General features: G+C 43.8%; 1 protein-coding gene across 3 annotated transcripts in view; it reads left to right on the forward strand.

The window, feature by feature from the left end:
- The window catches only part of rgs3a (regulator of G protein signaling 3a), a 265109-nt gene that overhangs the window by 30255 nt on the left and 222648 nt on the right, over positions 1 to 12206 (forward strand). For all 3 annotated transcript variants that reach the window (XM_061733623.1, XM_061733622.1, XM_061733621.1), the window contains one exon: positions 2250 to 2694. In XM_061733623.1, coding sequence (XP_061589607.1) covers positions 2250 to 2694 — 445 coding nt within the window. The remainder of the gene's footprint in view (positions 1 to 2249; positions 2695 to 12206) is intronic.

The following is a 12206-nucleotide window of genomic DNA, read 5'->3' on the forward strand; positions in this document are numbered from 1 at the left end:
TGGGCATTTCACGGATCAGTTTGGGCAGTGACGTTTCAGGCAAGATAGCGACAATTAATGTAAGCAGGATGTCAGCAGTGTGGACATATTTCAAAATAAGGGACGACGACAGAAGCAAGGCAGATGGCGGGCTGTCGGCGCAGCTAAGGCGGCTAACCGGCTAACGGCTAACCGGAATGTAACAATGGGATTGTTTATGTTGTACTGTGAGTTACGTGGAGTGTTTAATAAAGTTCCCTGTGAGTAAGGGTAATACTCAACCGTCCAATTTGTGTAATTAAGGAAGATAGAATTTACTGAAACATGGAACAACTGCTGAGCAGCAGCAGCTCTGTGGCTGCTGCTCAGCCAGGCTGCAGACTGACCCGGGGATCTCCCCCTAGCGGCGCTAACCAGTAACTACAACAACAATGAAGTATCGGTGCGTGGTATCGGAGACTTTTTGCGAGTACGAATACGAGTATATGAGAGCAGTATCCCCCCGATACCCCGATACCGATACCAGTATCGGTGCATCCCTAGTTATAACTGGGGGAAATTTTTTTTTCATTATGCACTTCGAGAAAAAACTTCCAAATGTTGAGAAAAGTCAAAATGTCGAGAAAAAAGTCAAATGTTGAGAAAAAAGTCAAAATTTCGAGAAAAAAGTCTAAATGTTGAGAAAAAAGAACAAATGTAAAGAAAAAAGTCGAAATGTCAAGAAAAAAGTCGAAATGCTGAGATTAAAGGGGACCTATTATGAAAAACACGTTTTCTTTTGCTTTAACATATATAAAGACACAACTAACTGCGCCAGCTGGAGCTTCCACCATTTTTTCGTAGCGGTGTATCGCGTCATTCAGGCAGCCAATCAGCACAGAGCCTCATTATCATAGCCCCGCCCACTCAGAATCCTGCATAGATAATGAGGTTAGAGAATGGGAAGATAAAGACATGGTTTAAAGGCTGAATTTCTAATTTATTTAGCAGAAACAATCAAAAGCTTGTTTTTAAGACATTCAAGGCCTGTTTAAAATAGGTATTAGATCCATAATAGGTCCCCTTTAATTTCTTTTTGGGTGTTATCATCAGAGGGGGGGTGAGGCGGAGTGATACGTTGCTGGCAGCCTTGTAGGAGACAGGGGTAGGAATGTCTTGTGTTGTCTTCTTCGATGGGGGTGAGAAAGTGTCCTTGCTAATCCCTGTATTCCGTGTGTGTTGGGTGGCTATTGGGGCATGTTGTAGATTTTCGGACCAGGGTAGACACCAGGATAGATTTATGGTGATTTTCGTTCTAGTTAGGGCCCGAGCACTAACAGTATTGTATCTGTAGGAATTGTTCTCGTTATAATTTTTCCGATGAAATGAGGGCCCTTTTTTCCCCTAAACGTGCCCCAAAAGTCACCAAATTCTGCACCAAGCCAGGCCTGGTGAAAAATGTGATATTTAATGGTTTGCATTAATGGGCGTGGCCTAACGGCTCAACAGCGCCCCCTAGAAAACTTTGTGCCTCAAGCCCCACAATACGGTTTGATGTACATGCACCAAAGTCGGTACACACCTGTATCATGTCACAACTTAAAGAAAAGTCTCCTGGCGCCATGGCCGAAACCCAACAGGAAGTCACCCATTTTCAATTAATCGTGTAACTTTGGCGCAATTTATGCCATTTCTTCAGCCGCTTCTTCGCCCGAACCGTAACGTGCACCCAGGTGTGTTATACATCAAAATGTGTGTCTCCATCCTGCGACGATGCACATAACTTTTCTCAGTCAAAAGTGTTACCGTGGCGATGCTAGGCGCCAAAACGCGCCCCCCCCCCCCCCCCCCCCCCTTCATCTGATTGGTTCATATTTGATAGGTCCTACTTTCTGCCATAACTTTTGAATAGTTTGACATAAAGACTCGTGGGTGGTGTCATCGGACTCGGTATTGAGTCCTTGAACAAAATTGGTGCATATTAGCCCCACCCCTTCTTCTGACTGGTCGATATTTGATAGTTCCTATTTTCTGCCATAACTTTTGAATGGTTTGACATAAAGACTCATGGTGGTGTCATCGGACTCGGTTTTGAGTCCTTGACCTTTATTGGTGAAAATTGCACACGCGAGGGGCCCGTTCATCACTTCTTGCAGCTTTAATTTTATATTTATTTACTTCTTATTTCTATCCACATTTGCAAAAAACCCAAACTAGAGTGTTATTAGTTATTTTTTGTTTTGATGGTGAATGTTTTCCTCTAACATCATATTTCCCCTCCATGGTGGCAGGAACAGCGCCAGTGAGATCACGGTGGTGGTTTGGCGCACCGGTCCCTCGGCCAAGCCCAGCTTCGACGGCCTGATCCACCGGCCGTCCTACAAGCCGTCCACCTCCAACTACGAGGCCCCGTCGCCCCCCACCCGCCGCCACGCCCCGGACCTGGGGCCCAGCAAGGCCCCCCCGGCCGTGCCGCCCCTGCCGGCCCACCACCGCGCCGCCGCCGCCCGCCGGCTGCTGGTCAACGGCTCGGAGGCCGGGAACCCCGGGAACGCTGGGAACGCCGGGGGCCGGGGGACGCTGGCCTGGGGGGCCCAGGGCGGCTCGGCCGAGGAGCTGGACGGGAAGCCCCGCCTCCTGCACCACCCCCCCACGGCCACCCTGAAGGGCACGCGGGTCAAGGCCTCCAACGGGGACAACTACATCATCCTGGCCCCCATCAACCCTGGAAGCCAGGTACCGCCGGCCGGGGGACGACTTCACCTCCATCACCTCCTCCGCCCCCCCCACCACGGCCACATGGCCCCCCCCAGATACGTCTCCCTCCCCTTCATCCCCGGCGCCCATAGATAAATACAAGGACTGTTTGTCTGTGCCATGTTCTTGTAGATTTGGTGTTTGTATACCGTATTTTCTGGACTATAAGCCGCTACTTTTTTCATAGGTTTTCAACCATGCAGCTTATACAAAGGTGCAGCTATTCTGTGGATTTTTCTTCCACCGCTCGGGGCGCTCTAACCGGAATTAGAATCAAAACTAAGACAAAATAAATGCAAAGAAGAATACGCTACTTCTTCTTTAGCAGATAGAAGTAGAAGCAGATTTCAAACAGATAAATAGGTAAATAAATACCGGTTATTTTCTCTTGGTTCTGTCCAGTTTTAACCGGCAAAGTTGCTGCCGCGTTAGAAGACGCTGTTAGTGCAGGAGATAACCAAAACAATCGTTCAGTTTGTGATACAAGCATGAAATTTGGTACACACATAAATACCCAAAGGCATTCCAAAAATAACTGTTCGTGGAGCCATCGTGAATTTTCAACATGGCAGCCATTTTTAAAAATGGACGCCAGAAACAACTCTTCTTATATGACTTGGGGACATAATATGATATTTTAGACATATTTACCACATATAGTACTTGGTAGATGTCTCTTGGATAATTGAAAAGTTGTCATTTAATATTCAAGATGGCCGCCATTTGTTAAAGATGGCAGTTTGTGTTTGTGTCTGATATGGATGATCTTGGTGTCTAATCAGTCATTATGTATGATGCACAAATCACAGTTGAAACATTGGAATTGGCCAGAAGCTTCCTTCTACCTCAAAACTGAACATGACAACTGTTTCTTTCATGATAACATACATGATAACATACATAAAAACAAACGTTGAACTAATAAACCAAAAAACATCCTCATATCTGCAAGAACTTAACCATCCAATGAATGGATAAGTAATAGAGTGGATGTTGAAGCTCAGCCAGGGCAAACTGGCAACTCATTTCAACTAATCACTCATTAGAAAACACTTGTTTCTGGCGGCCATTTTGAAAAATGGCCGCCATGGGCGCCATGTTGAAAATTCACGATTCTTTTGGGGATACCTTTGGCTATTTGTGTACCAACTTTCATGCTTGTATCACAAACTGAACGATTCCTATACATTTTATAGCTAAACAGCTGGACTATGTTAGGAAAGATCTATTTAGGTACAAACATGTACATCATTTACAGTTCAAAATCCTTCTGTACATGTAGTAAATATCTAATCTAACAACATAAATATCTGTGGCTTGCCTATCTTTTTTTTTTTAAATAGAGCGGAAGCGGCTTATAGTCCAGAAAATACGGTATATATATTTATATATATATATATATATATATATATAAATATATTAAAGAGCTCGAGGAAAACGACTTTAAGCTTCATGTGAAGAGTTTTATCATCATGTCCTACGAACCAGCTGGTTAAGCCTTATCTCTCCTGCAGAGGAAATATAACTATCTGTGTCATGAGTTTCATAACAGAACTCAAAAAACATAATTCTGACATTTACTAAGAAGACAAAATAAAAATAAATACTAATTAAGTGCATACATATTCATATTCAAGGACTGATCTACTGCATTACCTACTTTTCCAGTATAACGTGCGTCTACTTGCACACAATGTACAGCACAAGACATTTTTTACTTTTGCTCTGTATTTGAAGTTAAATATTCAATTATAAAACTAAATAAAGCAAACTAAATACAAAATGAAAAAGGCTGATCTCAATTCCTAATCTAACACCTTTTTAACCACATAAACTAACCCGTAAACGTGTTGAATCAGACGAAGTAGCAGCTCCTTTTAGTCCAGGGGCCGGAACCACTCACGGTGACAAAACTTACTTATGATTGTTGAAAAGATCCACGTCTGTAGATGATATTCTGGTATGAAAACCTTCCTGAGTGGCAGCTGGATCAGAGTTATCAGCTCATGAAGTTAAAACCTCCTTCAGAAAATTACATTTTAGATGCTGCTGCATATCCTGGTTTAGACTCATGTTCAGGAAATCTGTCAATGTTTCACAATATTGTCTTTGGTATCATTTTAAAGGAGACCTTTTCAGCATTCATTGAAGCTAAGATGTGAATCTTTCTGACCAACATACGGGACTGTCTCAGAAAATTACAATATTGTGATAAAGTTCTTTATTTTCTGTAATGCAATTAAAAAAAACAAAAATGTCATACATTCTGGATTCATTACAAATCAACTGAAATATTGCAAGCCTTTTATTATTTGTTAAGATTAAGATTCCCAGAATATTCTAATTTTTTGAGATAGGATATTTGAGTTTTCTTAAGCTGTAAGCTATGATCAGCAATATTAAAATAATAAAAGGCTTGCAATATTTCTTTTCGCTCTAACCTGATCTCACAAAAATTAGTGAAATGCCCACGACCTCTCACCACTATTTTCCGTGGTATATACACGGAAAATTGTATAATTCCGTGTGAGCACCACGGATATTGTACCATGCAAAGTCAATGGGATCCGTTGTCGTGATATATACACGGATTATGACATTATTATTATTTATATATTATTCTTTATTATAGTGGCTAAATTATGAGTTTTTGTCGCGCAAGGTACTGTTTGTTACTGTCAGTTTGTAAAAGCATGTTTTTAACGCTGTTTTAGTAGTGTTTTATTGAGGTTTTAATGGGAGCACCACGGATATAGTACTATGCGAAGTCAATGGGATCCGTCACCCGATTTGACTGCTGTCATACCATTGAATGAAGGACAAAACGATAAAATCATCCCATAGATATGGGCCAGTAGGGCCCTACTCTACCTACTAGTAGGCGCAGGAGGCTGTTATCGCCCCTTTCTATGGCTAACCCCATGTTATTAATGCTTGCTATGGAGCTCACACCTCATTATCGCCCCTTTCTATGGCTAACCCCATGTTATTAATGCTCAGTAGGCACAGAAGTTTTGTTATGAAGCTCACACCTCATCTCCCTTTTTTATGTATTTAGCTAGAATTTTAAAACCTGAACAATAGAATTCAACGTAAAATGCCGGATCTTGTCCATTAAAAACAATACTTTTTGGAACATAGTGTAACGACCACAGATAAGATAAGGCCTTGCCCGCCTGGGCAACACATCAGCATTTGGCCGACTGGTTAGTGCAGTTGACTGTGGTCTGGGAGACTGGTTAGTGCAGTTGACTGTGGTCTGGGAGACTGTGGTTCGGGACACGCTCTGGGCACGACTTGTTCGCCACAGTATTTTCCTCATTGTGTTATGGTTTTATTTTAATATCTTTAACATTTCTAAACACAAAAACACGAAAGTGTCCTTGATAATTCAATAATACAATAGGTTCATGTTAAGGACATCCGTTTCAATTAGTTCTCCTTCGATTATGACATGTTATTAATGCTCAGTAGCAGAGCCGCCTCGGATATTTGCGAGGCCCTGTGCGAAATGGCTGGGGGGGCCCTTGCGCGTGAGCGTAGTGAGCGCCGCGAAATTTTTGGGTTTTTTGGGTCGGATCGGGTGTCTATATGCGCAATTTTAACTCTCCAATTAGCAAAACACTGGATACCTTCCCCTGCCTCATCATCATCTGGGCTTGCCTCGACGCGGGGCCCCACGGTTGCTTGAGACCCGGTCGGATCGGTGATTTTTGTAACAAATTTATCAAACGTGCCTTTCAGAGAGGCATTAAACTCTTCCATTTTCTTTAGTTTTTTTCTTTTTTCATCCCCTGATGGAAATTTCCTGAATCTGTCTCGTTCTCTCGACATTGTGTGACAGTTTGTTCCAACTCCACCGTCTGGATCAGAGCAGCTTGTGTCTGCGCTTGGTCTGATCAGTTGTATTGAACAACAGACACGCACATCATTGCACATATATTTATTGATATGCACAGACTAGTACACATTTAGGTCTGTAATGGAACGTGACTGTTGATATTTATAAGGGAAAAAACGAAAAAAAAAAAAAAAAAAAAAAAAAACGGCCCATAGCGCGAGGCCCCCAGGGGCGCGAGGCCCCGTGCGGTCGCACGGTTCGCACACCCCTTGCGGCGGCCCTGCTCAGTAGGCACAGGAGGTTTGTTATGTATTGTTATAGGTTTGCCTATGAGGCCTATTTTTAATTCAATTCAATTTTATTTATATAGCGTCTAATACAACAGAGTTGTCTCTAGACGCTTTCCAGAGACCCATACCCAGAACATGACCCCCGAGCAGTTATTACATAAACAATGGCAGGTAAAAACTCCCCTAGTGGGAGAAAAACCTTAAGCCAAACAGTGGCAAGGAAAAACTCCCCTTTAGGAGGGAAGAAACCTTGAGCAGGACCAGGCTCATAAGGGGGGGCCCTCCTGCCGAGGGCCAGACTGGTGGGTCAGGGACGGCAACAGCACAGCAGGCAGGTGGAAGCAGCAACGGGATGACCAGGGGTGGGGACCGCAGGCCAGCACGCAGCTCCCGAAGCTCCGGCCCAATCAGCAAGTCCCAGGTTGGGGTGCAGGGTCAGGGAAAGACTTGTGCTCCGTAATGCAAGCTACAAGCCACCCACGACCACCTGCAGAGAGAGAAAAGGGAGGAGAAGGGGGGCCAGCAACGGGATGACCAGGGGTGGGGACCGCAGGCCAGCACGCAGCTCCCGAAGCTCCGGCCCAATCAGCAAGTCCCAGGTTGGGGTGCAGGGTCTATTTTTGCACAGTTCACTAACGCTTTGAGCTAGGAGGCTGAAAATCTAGACTCTGTATCAGGAGGTTACTCACATCCACTGTGCCGAGTTTCAGATCTGTGTGACCTTCGGAAGTGTCAAAGGTCACCGCATGTGTTGCTTTTCGGGCCTGCAAAGCCTATTTCGTGTCTTTTTTTGCATAGTTCACTAACGCTTTGAGCTACGAGGCTGAAATTCTAGACTCTGTATCAGGAGGTGACATTCACTGTGCTGAGTTTCAGATCTGTGTGACCTTCGGAAGTGCCAAAGGTCACCGTGTGTGGTGCCTTTTTTGGGCCTTTTTTGTGTGTTTTTTGAATATTTCAACGCTTTGAGCTGGGAGGCTGATTTTTGACTATGTTGCAATGCACAAGGCCCTTTGCTAGGATCTTTTGGTCCCGTGGCTGTACAACTTCCTCAGAGCTAGTTGGCGTTGCAGAGGGTTCACAGAGTTGAGACTTGGCAAACCCAATCTAGGCCCCATATGGAGGCCACAGGTCAAGTTTTACTTAGTTTGGTCAAATGTTGTGGCAACGGCGTCCGTTCGAATGTTGGAAAAGGTGAAGTTTCAAAGCCCCGCCCATCGAAAAGTACAGGTCCGATCTGCACCAAACTAACGTCTATCTGTTCTATCTGTTGTTTGATGCCCCCAAACAACATATACAAAATTCAGGCTTCTATGAGTTCTGCAACAGTGTTTCCTCTAAAACGTTCTGGCTGGTTAGGAGGGTGTAGAAACCTCTAGCTCTGAGAGCCTCCTGACTAATGGAACAGGGCCTATTTTGTGTCTTTTTTTGCATAGTTCACTAACACTTTTAGCTAGGAGTCTGAATTTATATGTTGTTTGGGGGCATCCCCTGAACAGACGGACGTTAGTTTGGTGCAGATCGGACCTGTACTTTTTGATGGGCGGGGCTTTGAAACTTCACCTTTTCCAACATTCGAACGGACGCCGTTGCCACAACATTTGACCAATCCAAAGCGTTAGTGAACTGTGCAAAAATAGACACGAAAAAGGCCTCATAGGCAAACCTATAACAATACATAACAAACCTCCTGTGCCTACTGAGCATTAATAACATGTCATAATCGAAGGAGAACTAATTAAAACGGATGTCCTTAACATGAACCTATTGTATTACTGAATTATCAAGGACACTTTCGTGTTTTTGTGTTTAGAAATGTTAAAGATATTTAAAGAAAACCATAACACAATGAGGAAAATACTGTGGCGAACAAGTCGTGCCCAGAGCGTGTGTCGAACCACAGTCTCCCAGACCACAGTCAACTGCACTAACCAGTCTCCCAGACCACAGTCAACTGCACTAACAAGACGGCCAAATGCTGATGTGTTGCCCAGGCGGGCAAGGCCTTATCTTATCTGTGGTCGTTACACTATGTTCCAAAAAGTATTGTTTTTCATGGACAAGATCCGGCATTTTACGTTGAATTCTATTGTTCAGGTTTTAAAATTCTAGCTAAATACATAATAAAGGGAGGTGAGGTGTGAGCTTCATAACAAAACTGCTGTGCCTACTGAGCATTAATAACATGGGGTTAGCCATAGAAAGGGGCGATAACAGCCTCCTGCGCCTACTAGTAGGTAGAGTAGGGCCCTACTGGCCCATATCTATGGGATGATTGTTATCGTTTTGTCCTTCATTCAATGGTATGACAGCAGTCAAATCGGGTGACGGATCCCATTGACTTCGCATAGTACTATATCCGTGGTGCTCCGATTAAAACCTCAATAAAACACTGCTAAAACAGCGTTAAAAACATGCTTTTACAAACTCACAGTAACAAACGGTACCTTGCGTGACAAAAACTCATAATTTAGCAACTATAACAAAGAATAATATGTAAATAATAATAATGTCATAATCCGTGTGTATATCACGACCACGGATCCCATTGACTTTGCATGGTACAATATCCGTGGTGCTCACACGGAATTATACCATTTTCCGTGTATATACCACGGAAAATAGTGGTGAGAGGTCGTGGGCATTTCACAGATTTTTGTGAGATCAGGTTTCGCTCACCTTCTAATGCAGAAATGTTCATATCCTTCATTACATTTATGAAGTGATTAGTCTCCTCCTGGTCTTGGTTTCTCCGTGTTTATAAGAACTTCCTGGACTCAAAAGACCAGGATTCCTTGTGAACAGAGCATGAGCAGAAAACAGATTCCTGTTCCGTTTGATGGGGATATTCCGTTTGGTGTTTACATGACCCAATATTCAGGTTTTAAAAGGAGTAACCCAGGGCTCATATTGGGGTTTTAAAAACCTGAATATGAGCAAATTCCGGTTATTCAAAGGGGTTATTGGTGTTTACATGGCCGTGCAAATTCAGGTTATTGCCAATATTCGGGTTTTAAAAGGGTTATTGATGCATGGAAAAGCAGTCTATGATCCAGCTGCCACTCATGAAGGTTTTCATACCAAAATATCATCTACAGACATGGATATTTTCAAAAATTATAAGTAAGTTTTGTCACCTTGAGTGGTTCTGATATCTGGTCTGGAACACGGACTAAATGTGAAGCTTTTCTAACCAAACACGCCTGAAACTGCTTGACCTACTCATCTGTGTGTGTGTGTGTGTGTGTGTGTGTGTGTGTGTGTGTGTGTGTGTGTGTGCTCCAGGTCACCCAAGGGACACACAGGTCCCTTTTGAAAAAGATGTGTGTGTTGCTAGCAGTCTGCTACATGAATTCAGCCTGATGTTAGGAGGAAACGAGCGAGTAACGACAGTGTTTTCAGAGAGAAACGACAGAGAGAAACCGCCCCCGGGCAGGAAGAGGTCGATGACATCACAGGGAACAAATCTCTCCACTCAAATACCCACAATTCCCCATAGAAACGGCGGCAGGGACTCGGCGAGTTGTTGCTAAACTCATATGATGACGCCCCGCGGAAATAGGTCACGGTGGCAGCATCTCACACGGACACAATACCAGAAATAAAAGAATAAATAAAAGGCTGCACAAACATGTTTTGCCCATAAGCTGCAGACATGATGATGGGGTGGGGGGTTCAAACCAACCACCTGATGCTTTAACTTCCCTGATGCGGTTTCAGCTTCTGTCGTTACACTGCAAAAACTCAAAATCTTAACAAGAATATTTGTCTTATTTCTAGTTAAAATGTCTCATTTTTAGTCAAAAAATATCATTACACTTAAAATAAGAGTCGTTACCAGAAAAATAACTTGTTATTTGACAATTTTCCCCTGTTTCAAGTAAATATTCAATAAAATTAGTAGAAAAAATCTGCCAATCAAGTGAAAATCTACTTGAAACAGGTGAAAAAATATCAAATAACAAGTTATTTTTCTGGTAATGACTCTTTTTTAACAAGAATATTTGTCTTATTTCTAGTTAAAATGTCTCATTTTTAGTCAAAAAATCTCATTACACTTTTTTCCATCTCCGTAATATTGCAAAGATTAGGAAAATCCTCTCACAGAGTGATGCAGAAAAACTAGTCCATGCGTTTGTATCTTCTAGACTAGATTACTGTAATGTGTTGTTAGCAGGATGTCCAAGTAATTTGCTGAATAGGCTCCAGCTGATCCAAAATGCAGCAGCACGAGTACTGACAGGAATTAGCAGGAGAGACCACGTCTCTCCAGTGTTAGCGTCGCTCCATTGGTTACCCGTAAAATTCAGAATCCAATTTAAAATTTTATTACTTGCGTATAAAGCCCAAAACGGCTTAGCTCCGCATTATTTGCAAGACCTGATAGTGCCTTATGTTCCTGTCAGAGCTCTCCGTTCTCAGAGTGCAGGTTTACTCGTAGTTCCTAGAGTATCTAAATGTAGATTTGGAGGGCGGGCGTTCTGCTATCAGGCACCATTACTTTGGAACCAACTTCCAATCTGGGTTAAGGAGGCTGACTCCACCTCCACCTTTAAAACTAAACTTAAAACCTTTCTGTTTAGTAAAGCCTATAGTTAGTGTTTAGTAAACCTCTAGCTGGTGTTGGTAAATCTCTAGGTAGTGTAAACTTTAGTGTGTCAGAGTCGCTCCTGTAGTTTCTTGTGCTGGCCCCCCCTTCTCCTCCCTTTTCTCTCTTTTGTCCATGTTGCAGCATCCTTTGCCGGACACCGGAACCTGCAGGTGGTCGTGGGTGGCTTGTAGCTTGCATTACGGAGCACAAGTCTTTCCCTGACCCTGCACCCCAACCTGGGACTTGCTGATTGGGCCGGAGCTTCGGGAGCTGTGTGCTGGCCTGCGGTCCCCACCCCTGGTCATCCCGTTGCTGCCCCCCCCTTCTCCTCCCTTTTCTCTCTTTTGTCCTGCAGGTGGCCATGGGTGGCTTGTAGCTTGCATTACGGAGCACAAGTCTTTTCCTGACCCTGCACCCCAACCTGGGACTTGCTGATTGGGCCGGAGCTTCGGGAGCTGTGTGCTGGCCTGCGGTCCCCACCCCCGGTCATCCCGTTGCTGCTTCCACCTGCCTGCTGTGCTGTTGCCGTCCCTGACCCACCAGTCTGGCCCTCGGCAGGAGGGTCCCCCCTGATGAGCCTGGTCCTGCTCAAGGTTTCTTCCCTCCTAAAGGGGAGTTTTTCCTTGCCACTGTTTGGCTTAAGGTTTTTCTCCCACTAGGGGAGTTTTTTACCTGCCATTGTTTATGTAATATCTGCTCGGGGGTCATGTTCTGGGTATGGGTCTCTGTAAAGCGTCTAGAGACAACTCTGTTGTATTAGACGCTATAT

This window comes from Cololabis saira, chromosome 11 (genome assembly GCF_033807715.1).
Source record: "Cololabis saira isolate AMF1-May2022 chromosome 11, fColSai1.1, whole genome shotgun sequence".
Classification (NCBI taxonomy): Eukaryota; Metazoa; Chordata; class Actinopteri; order Beloniformes; family Belonidae; genus Cololabis; species Cololabis saira.